The sequence below is a fragment of the Nematostella vectensis genome, chromosome 12 (genome assembly GCF_932526225.1).
Source record: "Nematostella vectensis chromosome 12, jaNemVect1.1, whole genome shotgun sequence".
NCBI lineage: Eukaryota > Metazoa > Cnidaria > Anthozoa > Actiniaria > Edwardsiidae > Nematostella > Nematostella vectensis.
This window is the reverse complement of record NC_064045.1, coordinates 6,320,659-6,342,926: the sequence shown is the minus strand read 5'-3', so window position 1 is coordinate 6,342,926 and position 22,268 is coordinate 6,320,659. Positions and strand designations below refer to the sequence as shown.

At 43.7% G+C, this 22,268-nt stretch overlaps 1 protein-coding gene across 3 annotated transcripts in view; it reads left to right on the top strand.

Annotated features, from left to right (window-relative positions):
* The window catches only part of LOC5508301 (fibrocystin-L-like), a 45,082-nt gene that overhangs the window by 15,263 nt on the left and 7,551 nt on the right, over positions 1–22,268 (top strand). For all 3 annotated transcript variants that reach the window (XM_032377074.2, XM_048719370.1, XM_048719371.1), the window contains 22 exons: positions 327–620; positions 1,008–1,285; positions 2,057–2,297; positions 2,643–2,746; positions 3,428–4,196; positions 4,555–4,619; positions 5,488–5,749; positions 6,464–8,578; positions 8,984–9,147; positions 9,500–9,820; positions 10,342–13,112; positions 13,331–13,580; positions 13,986–14,217; positions 15,061–15,336; positions 15,860–16,078; positions 16,928–17,140; positions 17,790–17,957; positions 18,405–18,701; positions 18,978–19,186; positions 19,755–19,995; positions 21,205–21,378; positions 21,903–22,154. In XM_032377074.2, the coding sequence (XP_032232965.2) occupies positions 327–620; positions 1,008–1,285; positions 2,057–2,297; positions 2,643–2,746; positions 3,428–4,196; positions 4,555–4,619; positions 5,488–5,749; positions 6,464–8,578; positions 8,984–9,147; positions 9,500–9,820; positions 10,342–13,112; positions 13,331–13,580; positions 13,986–14,217; positions 15,061–15,336; positions 15,860–16,078; positions 16,928–17,140; positions 17,790–17,957; positions 18,405–18,701; positions 18,978–19,186; positions 19,755–19,995; positions 21,205–21,378; positions 21,903–22,154 (9,915 nt within the window). The remainder of the gene's footprint in view (positions 1–326; positions 621–1,007; positions 1,286–2,056; positions 2,298–2,642; positions 2,747–3,427; positions 4,197–4,554; positions 4,620–5,487; positions 5,750–6,463; positions 8,579–8,983; positions 9,148–9,499; positions 9,821–10,341; positions 13,113–13,330; positions 13,581–13,985; positions 14,218–15,060; positions 15,337–15,859; positions 16,079–16,927; positions 17,141–17,789; positions 17,958–18,404; positions 18,702–18,977; positions 19,187–19,754; positions 19,996–21,204; positions 21,379–21,902; positions 22,155–22,268) is intronic.

Genomic DNA, 22,268 nt, shown 5'->3' with positions numbered 1-22,268 from the left:
AATCTCATACGGTGTGTATAAAATAACGCATTGTCTCTCTAGCTATGCGGATTTGTAATGACTCCTTGGAGCTTTTACTGTCTAGTGCAGTGCCCTCTCAGGCTTTACTATTCAGTAAAAAGTGCAATGTCCCCCAATGTCTACCAACCAATTTGTTGATGTTGAGGCTGTTTGCGCAATGTCTCTGTTAAGCACATACTATTTCTAGTATAGTGTGGACTGCTATATAAGGAACTTCGTAAGTCTGAGCACTACTTTATGATTGCAACACATATAGTTCCTATTTTTTTTTATAAATCAAGATTCTGTTCAACCTTTCCTTCTAGTGACACCAAGCAGTGCTCCAGCCATGCCTGGTGGGCACCTCGTGCGCTCCTTCAAAGTTGAACAAGTGGCAGACAAAGTGTTCAAGACGTTTCTCACGCCGGCAAAATGCGGTACCAACATCCCGCTTATAGGCATTCAGAACGGAGTAACGCAATCCAGCACTTCCAATCAGAAGGTCATCCAGCTTTCCGGTGGACTGGCATCGTCATACGTCACCGTGGAACGCACGGCACCAGCCAGCCCGCCAATCACGGGGACTTTCAATATCACGTGCAGCGGGAAGACAAGCATTGGTACAGCAAGCTCATTCACACAATTTATTTAATTATAAACTTAATTTGAAATTTAAAATTTAAATTTTAATCCAAAATTTATAAACCTAGAGATCTGAAAAATTGAATACTCTAAAAATTCGATGCGAAAAACTATTTTTTTTATTTTACGAGGGATATAAATGCAACGTTAAAAGTTCCCCTACAACCAATTCAAAAGAAAACGGGATGGAAAATTATTATTGGAAATACAGCAATCATTATTGATGTGATCGACGTAATGTAGATTGAAAACATGATTATAATGGTGACGTAGCGGTTGTTATCATTTGCGAATATCTTGTAGATGGCAGACTTCAATTTGTTTCAACCTGATTGGCCTAAACCCTTATTACGTAACTTTTTCAGGACTCCCTGCCAATGCTGAAGCAGACTATGTCAAGGAACGCCTGGAAGAAACCTGCCCTGAGGAGGGTTTACTCACGGTCTACCGTTGGGGTCGCTGTGCCGCCTACACCTGGCATATTGAGTGGAACACGGTAGGAGGGGACCGCCCTCAGTTGACCGTGTCAGGTGATCTTCAAGGCCAGTCGGTATCCATTGGTCAGCGGACTATCACCGAAGGAAACTACTTCATGAAACCGATTCCTTCAGAGTTCCTTAGGTTGCCGTGCGAAAAATCTCAGGTGATTTAAACGCGATGTTATGATTTATTAGTCGTTTTACAATTATGTTCGCGACACCACCACGGGTGGGTGGCCTAGTGTGTTAGCGCGTCGGCCTCTCACGGCCATGTTCGAATCCTGGCTTTGACTGGGGATTTTTCCGGGTTCCTGCCGTGATTCGAATTTGTGTCACAAGTGAGTTGAAGTTATTCTCCCGTGTTTCCAGTCTTCTCGGATAAGGTCTCTTCAAGCTGCATTACACTAACCTGAACCGAAGGGACGCAAAAGAACCACTGAGGACGCAATAAACCCTCTGGCAGTGACCACCTTCAGTGACAGTGCTTACTAACAATACACACACGGGGGCACTTGATGTGGAGCCCTAGCTCTGTTGTAACTTCCGCACCAGAATAGCTTGTGGAAGTTAGTACAAATGTTTTTATCAAAATGGTAGAAGACAAAGGATTCCCATATGGAATCTCTGTATACTAGTGGGTCCCTCTTATTTATTAGCTCGACTAAAATTGATAAAGGCTGATTCAGACAGCACGATTTAGTCTTGGGCACTACCACTAGCCAAACGTCCTAGAGCAGTGGTAGGCTGATCAACACTCTACGACTCGAGTTAAAAAGGTGTTGCGGGCAAGTTGCATGCAACTAAATCGTGCTGTCTAAACCATCTTTATTTCAGGTACTCATCAAGCCATGGGGAATCTCTATATACAAGCTGTTCCCTCTAAATTTTTTAGCTCGACTGAAACTGATACGAAACCTTATTTGTCATTATTTCAGGTATTCGTCAAGTCCTGGGGGATCCCTAGTGCAGGCAATTGCAGTGAGAGTCTATTTGAGTTCACATCAGAGGCAACACCAACGCTAACCTCAGTTTCACCGACCAATATATCGGCGGGCAATGAGCTAACGTTAACTGGTACCGGGTTCTCCACTGATTGCTCCAAAAACTCGGTTCTGATTGGCTCGACGAATTGTTCAGTCACGACATGCTCTGAGACGGAAATCAAATGTACTGTAGGTGGGTTTCATGTGGAGTAATGTGGTTCTTGTAGGATTAGTGTGACCGGTTGTCACGCTAGATATTTATTGCGTGACTAGAATATTATGCCATAGAGCATGCCACAGGGGTTCCTGGACAGAGAGGGACAGGAAAGTACACTCATGGCTCGCTATTGTCGTTTAAGCTTTGTTATAAAGTAAGGCTTTAATAAAGTCACACAGCTTGAGGTTCTTTCGTCCTGGTTCCTTTATCCAAAATAAGAGCTGGTCACAGAAAGATAAAGGTTTTTTTTATATATAATCACGCATTATAGTGTTGTAAGAACTAAGAATGTATAAACACGTTAGTAATTGCCTTTTTTAGGATCGGGAGACGGAGGTGTGCAAACTGTACGTGTTATAGTGGAGGATAAAGGGAACGCTCAAGAAAGGTCTGCGCGAAAACGACGTTCCGTAAGCCCTTCACATGTAAGTCTATATATAACACTATAAATAAAGGTTGAAAAGTATGTTGAACCCCTCTGTGAAACAGAGTAGTCGCGCTAAAGTTTCGAGCGTTAGCCCTTTCGCTTGTCTACACCACGCCTACGCAGACCATCAAGTTATTCTACAGCTTGTCTGTAGTTTTTCTAGTTATAGAATATATATCACACTAGCGCGTTTTATGATAAAAACGTGATTTCTGTTGTTACCAGTTATCAGGCTGTAAAAGTGCTCTGATAGGCCCAAATTAAAGTTCTTATTTTATACAAAAAACACGTTTCAAAACACGTTTCAGCGTGAATAAGTTACTGGAACAGATTATACCGAGACACTGAGCAAACTAAAAGCCCAAAGGGCAGAGCTGGGTGTAGTCTTTCTAGTTATACCATAAAGTTGGCTCCATCAGAAATGTCTAGGAAATGTCAAGCAACTTCTATTATCATGCACAGAAATGTGTCTTGGAAAATTGGGGCTACTTTGCTCACGAATGTTAGCGTTTTGTGGTATTTTCAATAGTGAAAAGATAAAAAAATGTTTTTAAAGTATTTTGTTGATTTGAACAACGCATTATGGATAGGGTGTGGCCCCTAAGTGGGTGGGGTGTGGAGGGTGAACTTTATTTGCTGTTTCATATCACTTTACCTACCTTGTTTTATTAATTTTCAGGTACCATTTACTACTATCAATGTTGTCCCCACCGTATCTGATGTTTCCCCTAATCGAGGAAGCACGTCGGGGGGAACGGTGATTACTTTAACAGGGCAGAGCTTTGGTACCACCCTCTCAACAGTATCTGTGTCTATTGGCGGGTCAGCGTGCACCGTGATTGAGGTCTCCATTACGTCACTCAGGTGTCGCACATCTGCGCGTGCGGCAGGTGTGGTTACAGTGTCCGCAACAGTGTCTGGGGTCACTGCATCTAAAGACAGTGCCTTTACATACGATGCCGCCCTTACACCTACCGTCACAGACATCACACCAATAAGCGGGAAAGTAACGGGTGGAACCAATCTGACCATCACGGGTACTGATTTTGGCACTGACAGCGGCGTTAAGATAATGATTGGCGCAAAGGAGTGCGTTCGTATTTCAAATACGGACACGCAGATAAAGTGCACAGTACCAATGTCTGAAGCAGGAAGTTTCCCGATTACGATTGAGATCCCAAATAAAGGATTCTCCTTGATCCCCGGAGAGTTTGCAAACTTTGAGTACAAGCTTAAGATCACAAGCATTTCGCCTCAGTCCGGCTCAATGGCGGGAGGAACCGAACTGACAATCAACGGTGAAGGATTCAGTGCAGATTTGGCGGGAAATGTCGTGACTGTTGGCGGGAAACCTTGTCGCGTAACAGCTGCTTCCGAGACTAGTGTGACTTGCGTGACCCCTGATAGCTTCAAGACTGTCACTGTAGACAATTCGGGACGTCACGACAGTAAGTGTTTCTACGATCCCATTCTAGGGCATCTGTTTCTCCTCGCCTGCTGCAGTTGACAAAGATAAGATAGTCTGGCGTACACGGGCGAAGGTACTTTTGCCAAAACCCAGATTCCTTAATAAAAGCACAAATAAAAAAATGACGAATTATGAGGAGAATATAGAAATATCCAAGAATTCCATTAGGAGAGGGGGGTGGGGGAAAGGATAAATTTTAAGAAATGGGGGGAAACCCCCATCAGCAAAATCTCGGTAAATACAGGATAGGCGTTTCCTTTCCGCCTCTACAAACCCCATAGTTCCGTATAAACATAAGCAATGCTAATGATTAAAACGTCATTTGCTGCTTTTTCCAGAATTTGGTCTCGGTTACGGCTGGAGTCCAAAATTGGTACTGATCACCCAGGGAGACACCGTCAAGGTACAAAACTGAAACTTTTGCTTTAAACAGCCTCTGTCAGTCGCCATTTTGTCATCCTAGCAAGTGAGAAAATGCATCCATTTACATCGGTTAATTTGTGGAAGCCTAGCCAATATTGAACTTGTTAAATCAAGTATGACTCTTTGTTTTCACTTTGGTTATTTCCGAATACTCCCATGTACTTGCATAAAACCATAAAATATCGGGGAACTTTTACGCTTGTCAGGCTCGGACTAAGATTATGTAGGGGGGAGGGGAAGGGACATTACATATCATATTTATTTTGATGTCCCCTTCAAGGGATTCGTGTTTACTTCGACCACAACTATTGTTAGGGCATAGACCCTAACGTTTAAGAATTTCGAAAATTTCCTGGGTGCTCTCCCAAGGCTCATTTACTTAGACAAAATGTAACCAATTCAGGAACTTCGGGGTACTGCACGCCCCCCCACCCTCCCCCGGTTATTTACAAAGTTGTTAAAACCAGTAGCAGCACACTTGAGAGAGAAAGCAATTCGCAGGCTGGTGTATTTAGACGACATCCTTCTACTGGATTCTTCCCAGGAGGAAACAGAGAAAAATACCCGACTCGTGGTCAAATTACTCGAGTGCTTGGGGTTTCAATATAAACCAGAGAAAATCGACGTTGTCTCCGAAAAAGGAGATAAGCTTCCTGGGCTTGGTAATGGATCACAAAAATGACCATAAATGGCTGCTCTATGGGGGGGAAAGGGGAAAAAGAGCCCTTACAACCCCTCTCCTAGAATATCCACTACTTGCTCGAACAGAAATTAATGAAATATGACAGATTATGTTAGAAGACATTGTTACGTTTTCTAATGAAATGCTTTACCATGTCTTTTTTTAGTGGAAATGGTCGACACAAGCATTTTCAAACATTCAGTACCAGGTCTGCTCGTCCAACGAGGCCAACCCCGCAGTGTGTGACGGGAATGTTTTCAAAAGCATGCGCAGTAAAATTGGCACCTTCTCTCACAAGTTCTCTAGAACAGGAGCGTACAGCTATACTAGCGGGCCCGTAGATGTTAATGAGAACATAATAATGAACGGCAAGGTAGAGGTTGATGAGTTCGTTTCTGAAGAGCAGCCTATCAAACTCACTGTTGAAGGTTAGTAATGTAGCAAATTTTTTTTAGGGATTTTACTGTCGAATCCGTTGTATCTCGACGCCGCATTTTCAAAACATCGATTTGTTTTTGTCCTTTGGGATTTTCTGTTCCGCCAGTCAAATTATTCTAAGCCAATCAGATTCTTGCCATCTCTCGCCTAGTGCAGCTGCCTGGCTTTCTGTCGCGAAAGTGTCTGGTTTTCGTCTAGAGGGAAGCCAGGGAAGTGCACAAAGCGAGACTCTGATTGGCTCAGAATTGTTTTACTGACGGAACAGAAAACCCAAACAAATCGTGTTTTGAAAACGCGGGTCGCGATACAACGGATTCGACAGTAAGGGATAGGTAAAGTGTGTTGGTTGGGAAGTGGGTCTTGTTTATTATAGTTGCTTTTTTTGTCTAAGAGGTGTCCAAAACCCTGGGGGATAGCTAAGACATGCTGGGATTTAATTGTTCTTGGCCCAATTCTTATACTTTTTTCACACTGGCCCTTACATTTCCGACATTGATAGTAGTTTTTGATTCAGGTATAGGAGTTGAACATAGAAATAATAATGGTGAGCGCCAAAATACCGTCATAAAAAAACTCAAAGGATACTTGCATGACTTGAACGTGAACTGGTTAAGCAATTACTTGAGTAAAACTTTTCTTAATATCGTCCATCGGTAGGTTGAGACATTAGCCATGACAGTGATAAGAGTCATTCAATCTTTTAGGCTATTCAGCAATCTGTGCTGCCTCAAGGCAAGCGGCTGCATCTTCTACAAGCTGCTCGTCTGGAGTCACAACCGCTATTCCCGGTTGCGATACCGGAAGTTTCATGGCAGTCAGCGCGGTCTCAGGAAGCTGTCTCACATTTCAATACCGGAAATGCCACACCCCAATTGTCACAAGCGTATCTCCAAATAACGGCACTAGTCAGGATGTTATAACCATCACCGGAAGTGGATTCAGCGTCACGCAATGCCAAAATAATGTCAAGTTCGGTGATCATGTGTGCAATATTGTCTCCAGCACTGAGACAAAAATCACGTGCAAGCTTGACGTCAGCAAAACGCCAGCGCCGGGTATTGAACTTCCGGTCGAAGTGACCGTGACAAACCGCGGTCACGCATTCGTGCATCCCGTGACTGGGACGAAGGCGTCTTTTGTTTTGTACCCTCGCGTTGCATCTATCAGCCCAATCTCCGGGTCAGAACAAGGGGGGACACGTTTGACCGTGACAGGGGACGGCTTCGCTACTGATGCGAAAGGTAACACCGTCACGCTTTCCACGTCCCAGTGTATTGTCAAGTCCGCAACGTATACAAGCCTTGTTTGTGTGACACCACTTAAGCCTGGTGCCGTGACTGTTGCTGATGTGACAAATACAGTCGGTGGAGTCCAAAGTGCATGCGCAGGGAATGAATGCAAATTCACATACTCTAGTGCGCATACTCCTGCTGTTACCAGTACTTCCGGTACGACCATGAATACTCCAAACCATGAGCTGACTTTCACCGGAACTGGATTCTCGTCAAATACAGCAGACATTACGATAACCGTTGGGACCACTTTCTGTTCCGTGACTTCCGCTTCCACCACTTCCGTCACATGCCAGATTGTGGGATTAACTATTGGCAATCATGACGTCAAACTTTATGTGAACAATAAGGGCTTTGCCCGCTTCGACCAAGCAACGTCCGTGACAAGTAGTGCAAATATCATAAGCGTGACTCCAACGGAGACTGGTATCAACGGAGGTGTTCGTATCACGCTTGTTGGAAATGGCTTTAAAGATGGTGTGACTGTCACGGTGGGTGGTACTAAAACTACCGTCGCTAGCGTGACGGTTTCCGAGATCGTGATTATCACGCCCCCTCACGCATGCGCTTCATCCTGTGACAAGACGCTGGTGCTGACAGTTGATGGGGTTACCTTTCCAAATAAGGTCATCACGTACAAGGATTCACTCACGCCAGTTGTCTCATCCGTCTCGTTACCTGCTCGCAGGAGACGGCGGTCGCAAGTTTCCAGCTCGGTAATAGCAGGTGGCCAGTCTTTGACTATCACCGGAAACTTCCCTGGAGCCTCGACTTCAAGCGTTTTAGTCACGCTTGGTGACTACGTCTGTGAGGTCACGCAAGCCACAGCTTCAAGCATTGTCTGCATAGTTCCTGAGAAGCCTGCCGGAGTCTACCCCTTGAATATTCTAATTGGATCTGGAGGTTGGGCCACATCTTCAATTAAAGTGACTATAGAGCTTTCGATAGATTCGGTGAACCCTGCGGACAGTGGGTACGGTGGTGGTCGCAGCATAGTGGTGACCGGGAAAGGGTTCAGCGACTCCACCCTCATCACAGTGTGTGGAACCTCATGTCCACTCACTCTAGGATTCAGCATCACCAACACCCAAATCTCCTGCGACGTCCCTCCGCACGCAAAGCAGGCCGGGGACACCGCATGCGCAGTAGAAGTCACATCTGGGGATGTCACTCAGACCCTGTCAAATGCCTTCACTTATAAATCCTCCATGACGTCAGAGATCACATCAGTGTCCCCGTCACGTGGAGGCACAGGCGGTGGCGTGACTTTGACTATTTCCGGTTCCGGTTTCAGCACTACGCCCAGTGGTAACAAGGTTACGATAGACGGTACCGTGTGTACTGTTAATTCCGCTACTGCTACTACTATCACGTGTGTTACTGGGGCGCATAGTCGGACCATTAAGACGGAAGTGCGTGTAGAGGTGGGGTCTAACGGCATCGCCCTAATGACCGCTGCAGGCTTCTGGTACGTGGACGTCTGGTCGTCTCCGTACTCGTGGGGCGGAGGGCCAATCCCGGGTCTCGGTAGGCATTGTGTTCCTTTGTACAATTCATATATTTTTTCATCCTCTTTCATTTTTTCTGTTATCCACACCAATAATAGCTGTGTGAAGTTTAACCTTTCAAAGGGTTAGACAGGTATTTTTTTCCTTCATATGGACTGTACTAGAAGTCGAAACAACCTAACCAATAAATGAATATCAAAACAACCTAACCAATAAATGAACCAGTAAACCAGTTATCTTATTCAAAATATAGCCTTGAACGAAGCCATTTATCGTTGTCAGTCTTATCAATGTTTTAGATAGCATTCCTGTGTCATTGTTTCACTTTGAACACTTTTGTGAAAGGCTGATACCGCCAGCTGGTTTTGCTTTTATCTCCCAATTTTTCACTTTATTAATTCTTACCCGTTTCCTGTCTCACAAGGTGCATTTGTAATCATCAAGAAAGGCCAGACGATGCTGATCGACATAGACACAGCCGTTCTAAAGATGTTGTTGATCCAGGGAGGGACGGTGATGTTTGACGACTCGCGTGACATTAACTTACACGCCGAGTACATCCTGATAACAGACGACGGGAAACTGCAGGTAACAAAACACATCACGAAACAGAGGATCTCTAGCTTTTGCCTTATTCTCGTGTCTGGTGTTTTTGTATAACTTTGTTTGCAAAGTCTCATTTTCTACACATGCCACGAAGATAGCGCATCTTAACGAGCGAATATAGTCTGACCACGATAATAAAGAGGTAATAAAACGTGTCCAAATACACGTATACATAATGACGGCATGATATAACAACAAACTCTAAGAAAGGGAAGTACTAGTGGACTATTCATTCTAGGGGGTTTTATTAAAGCGCAAACCATTTGCTGTTATGTTCATTTGCAATATAAAAAAGAGATACGGTTTTCATTAAGAAATCTTCTTCGGTTCGTAGGTCGGCACTGAGGCTGAACCCTTCCAGCACGAAGGTACCATTACGCTTTACGGCCATCAGCTATGCACAGAGCTCCCTGTGTACGGCTGCAAAGTGATAGCGGTACGTAAAGGCACGCTGGATCTTCACGGACGTCACGTTCAATACACGTGGACACGGCTCAGCCAAACAGCGGCCGCTGGAGACTCCGAGCTGCATCTACAGCTTCCGGTCTCTTGGAAGGCCGGTGATAAAGTCGTGATCGCGTCAACAAGTAGATCTCAAGAGGAGAATGAAGAACTTGAGATAACTGGAGTCAGCAACGGCGGAAAGACCATTCAGGTAGCTGTGCTTTAGATGCCATTATCAATTCCCATCGTTCTTTCTTCCCGTGTCCTATCGTCGAACAACACTTGAACATTGTAAATGGATCCAAAGGTTCTCAGAATTCAAACGAGAAAATATGCACAGAGAATACCATTAGAATTAAAACAAGTATTTCCGAGTAACGTAAGATTAAAATAGCGTGAACTTTCATATTTTATGTTTTAAAACTAATTCGAGATATGATAACACGAAACATAAACTACGGAACCTTTTATTGCAGATAGAGGAGTAACCCTTTATTTTTGGTGAAACGTTAATCATGCCAAATTGAAACGTAAAGCTTTTCCGAAGATTGAGAATTGGACTCTTTTACAACATCAAGGTCAAACATCCAAGGTCAGAGACCTCCTTGGAATTTTTGCCTCTGCGATATACAAATACTAGACAGAAAATACGATACATTGGTTTAGGATGAGGAAGGTCCAGCAGCTACATGATTGTCCAGACAATTGATTTATCCCTTTTTTTTTAAACAGGTGACACCACCCTTGAAGTACAGGCATATATCGATTGAGCAGACAATTGGCGGTCGTGTGATCGAGACTCGGGCGGAAATCGGCCTTCTTACTCGTAACGTGCGTGTAATCGGTGCTCGGCGCGTGGAATGGAACGATCCTATCCCGGAATGCCCGCATGACTTCGAGGCAGGACAATTTAAAAAGCAGACCTGCTTCCGTGGGAAATTTGGCGCTGAGATTGAAACCGACGGAATGGGTGCGACAATCATGTTTCACGGCCCCAATGAAGGTGACATAACAGGAAGGTTTAGTTACGTTGAGCTTGAGAATGTCGGGCAGCTGTTCCGTCTTGGAAGATACCCCATTCACTTCCACATGATGGGAAGCATCAAGGGATCATATGTTCGGGGATGCGCCATCTACCACAGTCATCATCGCGCCGTTACCTTGCACGGGGTCAACGAAGCCGTCGTGGAACACAACGTTGTCTATGACATAAAAGGTAACGCCGTGTTTATGGAAGATGGAGCTGAGGAGCTAAACGTGGTTATCTATAACTTAGGGATCTTCGTCACACCATCAACCTCTGGTCTTAACGTCGACATTACACCTGCAACGTTCTGGGTGACCAATGCAAACAACACAGTAAGTCATAACGCCGCCGCAGGAGGCAGCCACTTCGGGTTTTGGTACCAGATGTTTGAGCACCCCGAGGGGCCGTCATTTGACAAAAATATCTGCCCAAGAAATATTCCAATGCTTGAGTTTTATAATAACACTGCACACTCCTTCGGACGCTATGGACTCTGGGTCTTTCCAACTTATCACCCAAAGAAAGGAGGCAAGTGCGACTCTAAGGAAAATGAACCAGCAGTATTTAAAAAGTTCGTGTCTTGGAATAATATGCGTGGGGCCGAAGCAGTCGAAGTAGGAGCCGTCCAGTTTGATTGCTTTGATACTTTGGATAACGATGTTGCTGGCATTGAATTTGTATTTGCTGACATGAAAGATAACCACTGGGGTGGACCAAAGATTAGTAATTCTCTGATTGCAAGCCACACTCCAGGCCTTCGCCAGGGATCTGATTGCACCGACGCTGGTATCCGCACCCCTCAGACACACAACCTCGTCATATCAAATGTCACTTTTGTAAACTTTAACACGCCTTCGTGCAAATGTGCGGCGCTTAAACATTGTGCCCAATGTAAGGAGTTCAAAAAGAGGGGAGGATTTGCTTACAGAGTCGTAAACCTAAAATGGGTGGATTCACCTTGCAAGGCACATTTCCAATGGAAGTTTGAGACAGTCGTCGAAGATCTTGATGGCTCACTGACCGGTTTTGATGGTGGAATTGCAGTCCCCACAAACAGTCTCCTCCCCCAGTCTAAATGCTCGTCCAGTGCGGAGGTTAGCCATGGTGAAGTTCCGGGAAGTTACTGTGAAGGTCCTATAAACCTCAGACGGTTTGCGCTAAACAACGTATCGCCTACCTCTCTGAAAGCCAAGTATCTTAGCGTGACAAATCAGTATGGTACAGAGCTGGTGCCATTCCACGAAAAAGACCACACTCATCCGTTGGGCCACCAGTTGTCTTTACTCATGAAGGAAGACTACCTTATGTCTTACGTTGGCGGTGAACAAATCACAAATATCTCATACACAGGTAAGATCTTCGAGCCACATGAGAGCGAATATGCAAGAATATCACACCAACTTCATCAGCGTCCAGATCACTTCGAGACCACGGGAGTTTTTCAAAGTATGACTGATGTCACGCCACCAGTCGATGCTAATCACGGTGCATGGTGCTTTAAGGACGACACTAAAGTATTCGAGTACATATTGTCTGGTCACGGTAACACTCGCACCCTTAACGGTAACTACAACGACCGAACGGTGCGTCCGCGCTTGTACGCGTGTTTTTATCCGGGCTGCGTGAAGCCTACGCTTCCACCTTTGCCTGAAGGTCGCCCCTCCATCTTCCAGTTGTGGTGGACGAACTCTGATTGGCCAACTGGAGAACTCCCTGCCGCTGAGACTGACGTCGAGATCGCAGCATCCAAGTGGGTTGTAGTTCGGCAGTCACCTCGTCCAATGAATAAGCTTATAGTTTACGGTGTCTTGGAAATTGAATGTGGTGCTGATATCGTCATTAATGCTACCTACATAGTTGTTTACGGTGGCTTTATTGTGGGCTTCCCGGATCAGAGATGTAATAGCAAAGTTGTTATCTCACTTCGAGGGTCACACTCGATGGACATTACTCAGATAGAGGGGGGTCCCAAGACGAGTCCAAAATCCTTAACAGTGCTCGGGTACATTAAACTTCACGGCCCCGATAAACAGGTGTATTGGACCCAGCTTGCTTCACCCGCGGATGTCGGAGCAAATGCTATCACCCTCGTTAAAGCGGTCGATTGGGCTGTTGGAGACGAGATTGTGGTTGCTTCCACTACAGTGGAAACTCGTCAAACCGAAGTCTTTAAGATCACCGCAATTTCCAGCGATAAGATGACCTTAACATTAGACGGTACTTTGACGTACGCTCGCAAAGCTGTCACTTTGACATCAGGTAGCCGCTCATGCGCAATGGCCGCTGAGGTTGGACTGCTGACCAGGAATATCAGAATCGAAGGCGCAGACGATCCGATTGGCTCTGTGAGCAGCAAGGCTTACGGGGCAAGAGTGACAATTGGGAAATATAGTGACCGCGCCGGAAAGGCCGCCATCGAGAACGTGGAGTTCTCTCTCTGTGGACAGGAAGGCTGGAATGATTGGGATGATCCAAGGTTAGTTTGTCTTTTCAATTTCCTAGAATATGTTTTTTTACTCGGGGTCTCAGCGGTCAAAACTATCAACCATATCATTATAACGCATAAGTATGTTAGTGTTTTGAATTACTGTCTACAAAACCTTAAAATAATAATAAAAAATTGTATTTACACTAAAATAACCACAGTTATTGTCAATGATATAGAAATTCTGACTCTCTCATTACTACCCTCAGATACGCTTTGACGTACCTAAACCTCGATGATGTGACCTACCCAGATAGTTTTGTGAAGGGCTGTTCCTTCCATCACCTGCTCAATACGGGCATCGGCGTCCATTTGACCAACAAGCTGCTTATTCAGGACAATGTGGTTCATCACTCGATTGATGCGGGAATTAAAATGTCTGGCGAGAAAAGCAAGGCCATTAGAAACTTAGTGGTCGATTCTCGCTCTTTGCAGACCTTCAATGGACGAATTGAACCAGTAAGATGTCAAATTAGAATTCATATTCTTCAAGTCACGAAAAGTGCACGTATATGCGCGGGTGAAATAAAAGATTAACATGCCACTTTAAAATTTTGACACGACCAGGGGCGGCGAAATGGTCTCAAAAGGAGGAGGAGGGGGTGGGGGCGGAGTTTTCGAAACGGGGATGCTAGGGTGGACATAGAGTACAGATAAAAATGATGCAAACAATTAAAAGAATGTATACTATCGTATTTTATCAAGCAATCGATTGAACATTTGTAACACTATTTAGGTACATGTAAAACCGCGTGTTTATCTAAAAAAATAAACCCTGCCCCCCTCCCCCCCGTCCGCCGCCCCTGAAGACAATTATAAGTGTCCAATTATCACTGAATAAATCCACTTGACTGGCTGTTTCAGGTCGCTGCTATATGGCATGGCGCTTTCGAGACTCATGAAGGCAAGCTCCACACGCTTATTAATAACACGGTTGCTGGCAGCGAGAGACTTGGTTTCAGGACGGACGGAGAGCCGTGCACTAGAGAAGAATCCCCGGATGTTCAGGACTGGTACGGGAATGTTGTTCACGGCGCTTGGCACGGCATTCATATTGGATATGAGGAGGGATGCGATGACTGCTCTAAGCTTTCAGGTATTTTTTTCTTTTTTTTTCTCTTCAATTCTATGTCTGCTTTGACTGTTTGAGGTTTCGGGTTGCAAGATATTGCTGGATAACAGATTATGTATACATGTGTGCACTTAATATTTCAGTTAACAGGTTGCACACGCTAAAAAATATATCGTAACCCGCAGTGGTTAATGGGTAACGCATAAATGAATTGATAAATCCTGGTCTCTAAACGCCGTGTGAACGTTTAGAAGTAAATAAACAAGATTGCTAAAGCTTTCTGAAGCTGGGTTTATTTATTTACGCTTATTTTATTTATTTATTTGCAACCCATGAAACACTGCGGGTTTAAACACAGATTCTCCAAGTGCAACCTTGTTCGAAATAGGTGTATGTTATTTGCGTAGATAATTATCTGATAAGAACACATATCTAAATAACGTAAGGTGTTTAAATATGCTGTTACCTATAGATGTGATCTTCGAATTGTTGATTTTCATTTTTTTTTGCTACTTCGTCTGTGTATTAAGTTTTTAGATGGTATTGATTCTGAATGATGCGTTTTCGCCTACATTACGCGCTTATTCAATCAAGCCTGGGGAAAGAAACAGTTTTAGTTTGATTGGCAAGGCAAATCGGGGAGCAAGTCTACTATACGATCAAGGCCTTTCCATTTTTTCACAGGGTTCTGTACATGGGGACACTTTGACTATGGTATTTTCACCTACGGTCCTTTTTTTCACAGGGTTCTGTACATGGGGACACTTTGACTATGGTATTTTCACCTACGGTCCTTTTTTTCACAGGGTTCTGTACATGGGGACACTTTGACTATGGTATTTTCACCTACGGTCCTTTTTTTCACAGGGTTCTGTACATGGGGACACTTTGACTATGGTATTTTCACCTATGGTCGAAGCAGCATTAAAGTGCTTAACACCATGGTGATTGACAACGATCACGGAATCTTGCACAATACCTGGGGGCCGCCTGCAGTCTCTCATAATTTTGCGGACAAGTTCTACGAGTTGATCGATAGCACGCTTGTAGGAACAAGTCCAGGGTATAAGTGCAGCGACAACAGCATTGTTCCAGAAGGACGCAAACCTTATACAAAGTTTGGTGCAAAGAAGCCAAAGTCAGGTGAATGCGCACAACGTAGCTTTTAGGGGGGGGGGGGGTTAACACCTCAAGGATAACTTTAACAGTACCTTGTAGTGATCCCTCAAGAAGCGTGACATAAAAATGTTCTGCAAGTCTATAGCACTGTTTTGACATTGAAACGTCAAAGAGTTTGCTTTACTCTTTTTTTTTAAGGACCTCTAATTTTCAGTTGAGGCTGGGCCGTTCTCATTTTTGGGATATTTTAAGGCTGGATATGTTCTTAACGATGTTCTTAAGTTCTAGTGTATAAGAATATAATACCCAATGAATTATTAGAAAGGGAATTATAGCAATAATAGCAATAATAAGGTTGTTACTAAGAGCACTATTTGATTCTGCATTTTAGAACGAATCAGGACAAAAACATAACTTTTTTTTCTACCATCTGAGCCTCGGCATGTTCTTAGCATGTTCTTAAAATTTGGTGAAATCTCAGGCTGGATGTTTTTTAAAAATGTTCTTTAAAAAAAGTGCACCTATTTCACATCGCATTTTTTTCAAGGTGGTAAGATCGGTACAAGCATAGGATTCTTCGTATCAAGTCCGGGTGCTGGACCAACTTTGTCTTGGGAAGGCCCTATGTCGTACCCTGCCATATATGGACATACGCGATTCCAAAACGTCGCCTTTGAGCACTTCACGGTGTCATGTGACAAGCGCGACTTTGCCGTTGTCCCCAACTTGTGGGTGGGCGACATTACCCATCCGATGGATACCAAAGGTAATAACGATAAAGGTGACGTAACGATAAAGTGACGATGACGATAGTTAAGGTGATGATGACGGTAGCTAAGGTAATGATGACGGTAGTAAAGGTGACGCTGACGATAAGGTGACGACGACGATAAGGTTGAGGACGACGATAGGTAAAGTAATAATGACGATAATTAACGTGACGATGACGGTAGGTAATAAGGTGACGATGACGGCAGCTAAGGTGACGCTGACGATTGTTACGGTGACGATGGCGGTAGTTAAGGTGATGATGACGGTAGATAAGGTGACGACGGTAGCTAAGGTGATGATGACGGTAGATAAGGTGATGATGACGGTAGTTAAGGTGACGATGACGAAAGTAAAGGTGACGATAACAGTAGTTAAGGCGACGATGACGGTAGCTAAGGTGACGATGACGGTAGTTAAGGTGACGATGACGGTAGTTAAGGTGACGACGACGGTAGTTAAGGTGACGATGACGATAGTTAAGGTGACGACGGTAGCTAAGTTGACGATGACGATAGTTAAGGTGATGATTACGGTAGTTAAGGTGACGATGACGGTAGTTAAGGTGACGATGACGGTAGCTAAGGTGATGATGACGGTAGTTAAGGTGATGAAGACAAGAACAATAATAAAGGTGCCGGGGACGTTGTTGATGATCATGATGTTGATAAAGATGATGATAATGATAAAATTTATATATTGGGGTTGACAATGATTTAGAAAACAACGCAAAGTTAATGATGGTTATTTTGATTATACTGGCAATGATAAATAATGACAAAGATTATAATGGGGGTTATAATTATTCTTTAATTGCTCACTATAACCATGTTCACGAATTTCACAGGTATAACGTACAATAACGTGGATACAGAATCCATCATATACTTCATTACGCCCACAACTCAGTGGATCAACCCGTCAGATTGCGTCGACATGGACTGCGACGCCCGCCGACAGCTTCTCATCAGAGACCTCGATGGTTCATTCTCCGGCCGAGCCAGTACCCTTATCTCAAAAGCCGAATATGAGTGGGACGGAAATCCAAGGTTTGGCCTTGGTAAGTACCAAATGCCTGTGTAGGCTTGGCTTATGAGCTGCCTTTATTCTTGTCCTAAGGCACTTGGTAAGTACGCTTGCTTTGGGTTTGTTGTTTTTGCTCTGGTTGTTTAAAAGCCACTCCCCCATTTCGCTCCCGCTCAATGCCAAGTCACACAAAGCATCCATTTCCATCGGCTAATTCAAGCGGGTAACCAATATATTTTCAATCAAATATCGTTAAGGTATCAGACTTCATTTCTAGTTTGTTATTTTGAAGCTTCCATGCAAAAAATCGTTGTATTTTTAATTATAAACAGTAACATATAATGATAATCAAATAAGGTTGATCGACATTCTTCAATGCCTTGGGTTTGGTAAGTGCAATTATGGCTTTTTTGTTGTTTTTATTTTCAATTCTTATTTTCATTTTCCTTCCATGGATATGCGTATCAAAGAGCACTTAGTCTATTTTATTATGAGCATTTTCACTTTTTTAATGCTAATATTAAGTTCTTAGGCCTTTTGCAAATGGTTAATCTGTTACGCTCAACGCAGACAACCCTTCTTTATTCGAAGTGAACAGCATTATTTCTTAGAACTAGGTCAACAATTAGTTTCGTATTTTTCTCCCCATTCATTTTAACTCTCTTGTACCTTCTCACCTAAAGGTGATTATCGCATCCCAAGGACTGCACAGACCAACCCTGATGGCTCGAGAATAGACACTTCAGTGGCTTACCCCCAGAAGGGCATCATCCGAGGCAGCACGTGCACATGGAAGAGCACGTGGTTCGCATACCAGTGTACAGAACTCGACCATATAATGTTAATCATAGGTAAGTACCGAGTACCAGACTCTTGGGGTAATTATTTATGAAAAACCACCTATACAGTACTTATGTAATTCAAAATATTTATTACCTATCCTTTTGACGCCAGCCTTTATGGATGAATACTGGAGATTACTGTATACCCCAGAGGGCACCTTGCGGCAATTCAGTTCTCATTCTTTGGGATATAATGGACAAGAGTTGTTGGAAAGTCACAAATATTAACTTAGGAAACATACTTTTTCTTGTATTTCTCGCACAACGGAGAATAAGGGAATTGTATCTGTGGGATGCCACAGATACAATGATCACGCTAAACCAATCATACAAATCATACATAGCGTGATCATACCAATGATCACGCTAGCTCCACAAGAAATCAAAAGAAATATATCGTCTTCTATTGTGGCCTCTATACTCCTTTAACTTTGCTGTTATTCGAACTTTCCTTAGAGAGTATGGACCGTGACACAGAGACCCGCCGGCTCTCTCCAATTGCCCTCATCTCAGAAGGATCAGTGAATCTCTTGAACGGCCCGATGGATCACGGATGGTGCCTTGGATACACATGCCAGGAGCGGATCTCCACCTTCTACGGAATCGTCGCCGCCGGCAAGAATATCCAGGTGTACATGACTGGCAACGAGCCTCAGACGCTGCGCTTTCATCTTCTTAATGCTAAGCCTGAACAGGCAGTTACCGTGTCCATGTTCTTCACCGAACCTCAGCGCAAAGACGTTTACGTAGAAGGTAACATCTCTTATTCTGTCTTGTTAACGCTAAGACAGGCAATTACCGTGTTTATGTAATTCATTTACATATTACTAAACGCCCCGGGGCTCGCACTCTCCGAAAAAAATAGACAGGGGTGATCGTCACTTAGGGTATAAAATTTCGACCAACTCCTATCCCTTAGGGGGTGTTGAATGATTTTTTCTCGATTTTGCTCTCTTTTAGGGTATGAAATTCCGTTTGTCGTCCAACACCCTTCCAATTTTAGCATAATTTTTTTATTTTTTATTTGAGGTGTGTACATCGCACCTAAGAACGCTAAGATGGAAGATGACTCGGTGACCCTACAACCTGTCCCCAGTGGCCAGTCACGTGACTACTGGTTCCCGAAACTCACGGATACGATCAACGGGGAGAACTACTTTGAACGCTCTTACAAAATGCTCCACTTCTTATTAAAGGGAAAGGAGTTTGTAGAGATTCAGACCACACCCGTTATTCAGGTAAAGGACGTATCTACATGTGTGTTGATGGAAGGGAAAAAGAAAAAGAAATAAGAAGTACATTAAACGCGCCAGAAAAAAGTATAAATAGTGCCCCATATCTGCTGCCCCTTTGGCATGCACCTAGAAAAGTTTAACTGTTGCCATCTTTACCCAAAAGAGCGTCGAAGACATATTGGTAAATAGAGTGGGAAACTAAATGTAAATCATTACTTTTACTTGACCAAACAACAGCAATATTAAATTTATTTTTGAAAAGTTTACTTAGCCCCTAAAGGATTGTCATGTAAATTATTATAGATTGCTTGGTCGATAGGTAGAACTAGCACGGAGGCTGCCCAAGTTTGAAGAACATCGCCTTTAGACCAGTAGCAGGCGCGTACCCAGGGTTGGCTGAAATGGGGGGTGGGGTGGGGTGGGTGGTGCTCAGTCATAGGTTTAATATGGAAAAATCACAATGTTCTAATATTATTTATAAGAAATATCCTGCTTTTTGGCCACCAAGGGGGATGGGCGCGCACCCACGCCTAAGTAATTTCTGATGACAATTCCATTGTCTTGTTCTCAGTTGTCTCTGAGCCTCAAAGCAGTCAGCGTGGATGATTTCTTCAAGGAGAATCTCGTGAATAACCTCGCAGCTCTGCTTGATATTGATAAATCCATGATCCAGGTGATGGACGTGGTTAGTGCAAGCAAACGTCGCCGCCGCCGAGCAACTGGTGAAACCACTTTTATTATCGTGATATCAGACCCGCTGCCAGCAGCCAACAAAACAGCTAACGCGACATCGTCTGCAACAAACACAACAGGTTAGGCTGGAAAACATAAGTGGTGGAAAATATTAGCACAACCGACACTATTATCAGGGGTAGCGATGGGTAAATCCGAGACTTGCCGAGGCGACGAGGCACGCGTTACAGAATCCGAGCCCGAGACTCGGTTGACAAAAGTTTTGTCAAATTTCGGAATCCGAACCCGAGCTTTTCCGGTCTCTTAACATTTGAGCCCGAGCTTTTTTTCCGAGCTCGTTTTCCGATAACTTGTTCGAGGTATGTCATAAACATCAGTTGAAAAATAATAAGTAAGAGTTACAATGCAATCTTGCTACAGTAGCTAAGTTTCTGTTAAGAGCGAGGAGGCTCAAGACTCGCGACTCTAAAAAGAAGGGAAAACCGTACATAAAACATATCGCGTTTACCAAAATCAGAGACTCAAAGATCGCTTTAAAAAATACTCCGAGACCGTGGTAGAAAAACAAATACGAGACCCCTAAATTTGCGATAAACGAGACTTCGAGACTTGCGTAAAAAACGCCGAGATTCGCGAGACTTTCGAAATTTCGAGGTAACCATCGCTGCCCCTATCATCACTACCGGCAGCCAACAGCAAATATGTAATCGTCTGTATCATACAACAAAAGGTAAAAGCTGCCTACTACTGCCGGGGTTTAAGGGGCCTGCAGTCATGTAGCGGAATGCTACGACCATCGCTAGCAGCAATAACTAATCTCTAAAATCGGGGTAGCAAGTGGCACAAAAATGAGGACCTACAGGCATTGCTGTAAATGCAGCTCTTTTTGATTAGTTGCCTTGATGCAACAAGAAACATAAGCCCCCCGCCCCCCTCTTATAGCACACGCACGCAATGGTCTTTTTAAAAAGCATTGCTGCGCCCGCACTGTTATGCCTGGTGCACACTAGTGACATAATGACATAAGCGCGTGTACCCTTATGTTCATATGTTCAAGTGTGAATGGTTCGACATTTTGACATAAGCCCAACATACAGCATGAAAAAACATGTTTTTTCTTTTATGTCATTATGTCCAGGTCGTTATGTCGGGCTTCAAAGAGTGCGCGCGCCTATGTTGTTATGTCGTTATGTCACTAGTGTGCACTTAGGCATTACAGCGTGTTTTCTCGTCTTGTTTTCAAACCACTGTTGTACTGGGCTTAAAGTCACAGAAAGGTCAAGGTAAATGGTCAGATCTTTGAAACTGTTAATCTGTATGATTCCCAGCAAACACCACGTCGTTTGAAGAGTTGAAAGCGTTGACAGACAAAACAGTGGAGGCGGTGCAGAGTGGTGCGCTGGCCGAGAAAACTGGGCTTGTAGTTACTGGTGTTGATGTCAAAGAGCCCGTCCCTCCCCCTGTAGATCCAACTGGTGGCGTACGCGCTACTAACGGCTCAGGTAAGTGGAATTGTGTCTGTCTTACCGGAACTGTGGCGCTTACTTCAGTGTTTTGCGGTTTTCGCTTTGATCTTAAGAGGGATGCGATGAGATGCTTTATCAGGAATTTGTAGGATTACTTCAAACATCAACAAACCAAATCACCTTTTTCTGTTGACAATATTGTTTTAGAACATTACAAAAAGGGAAAGTTAAGAGGAATAGAAAGATGATTAAAAAAAACAGAGGCCAATAACAAATATGTATGTTTATAAATATATCTTTCACGGGAATATCACTTGAGACTCTGATGTTTATAAAATAAGCATTTTATAAAACTAAGTACTAACAAATCAACATTTTTTTAGTGATTAAGATACAGGAGCCTTGAACACTCCGAAATATTTATCGCTTTTAGCCATCTTTACGAATCTATAGTCATACTACTTCGTCTATTACCAAGCGCTACTAACCACCAGCAACACCTTCGCATTTTTTATCCTCCCCTCCCCCACTAACAATTTACCCACTTGTTATTCTTCCAGTACCAACTAACATAACTGGAGGAATGACTTACGCTGAGAAGATGGCGCTGCAAGAGGCGGCTGAATCCAACAGCTCGTCCATCAGTTTCTCGGTGCCTTGTAAACTTTCCTTTATGGAAGGACCAATCACCGAGAACGAGACCGTTCCTTTTGCAAGACAACCTAAGTTACAAATCCTGGACTGCAACGACCGACCGGTGCTGAACCTGGGACTTAGCACAAACTGGACAGTCACTGCCAGGATTAGAAACGGTATGTACATTTTTCTATAATAATTGACGGATGTCTTTCACCTGAATATGGATTGTACCATTCTGCCATTCTAAATAACGGATGTCTTTCACCTGAATATGGATTGTACCATTC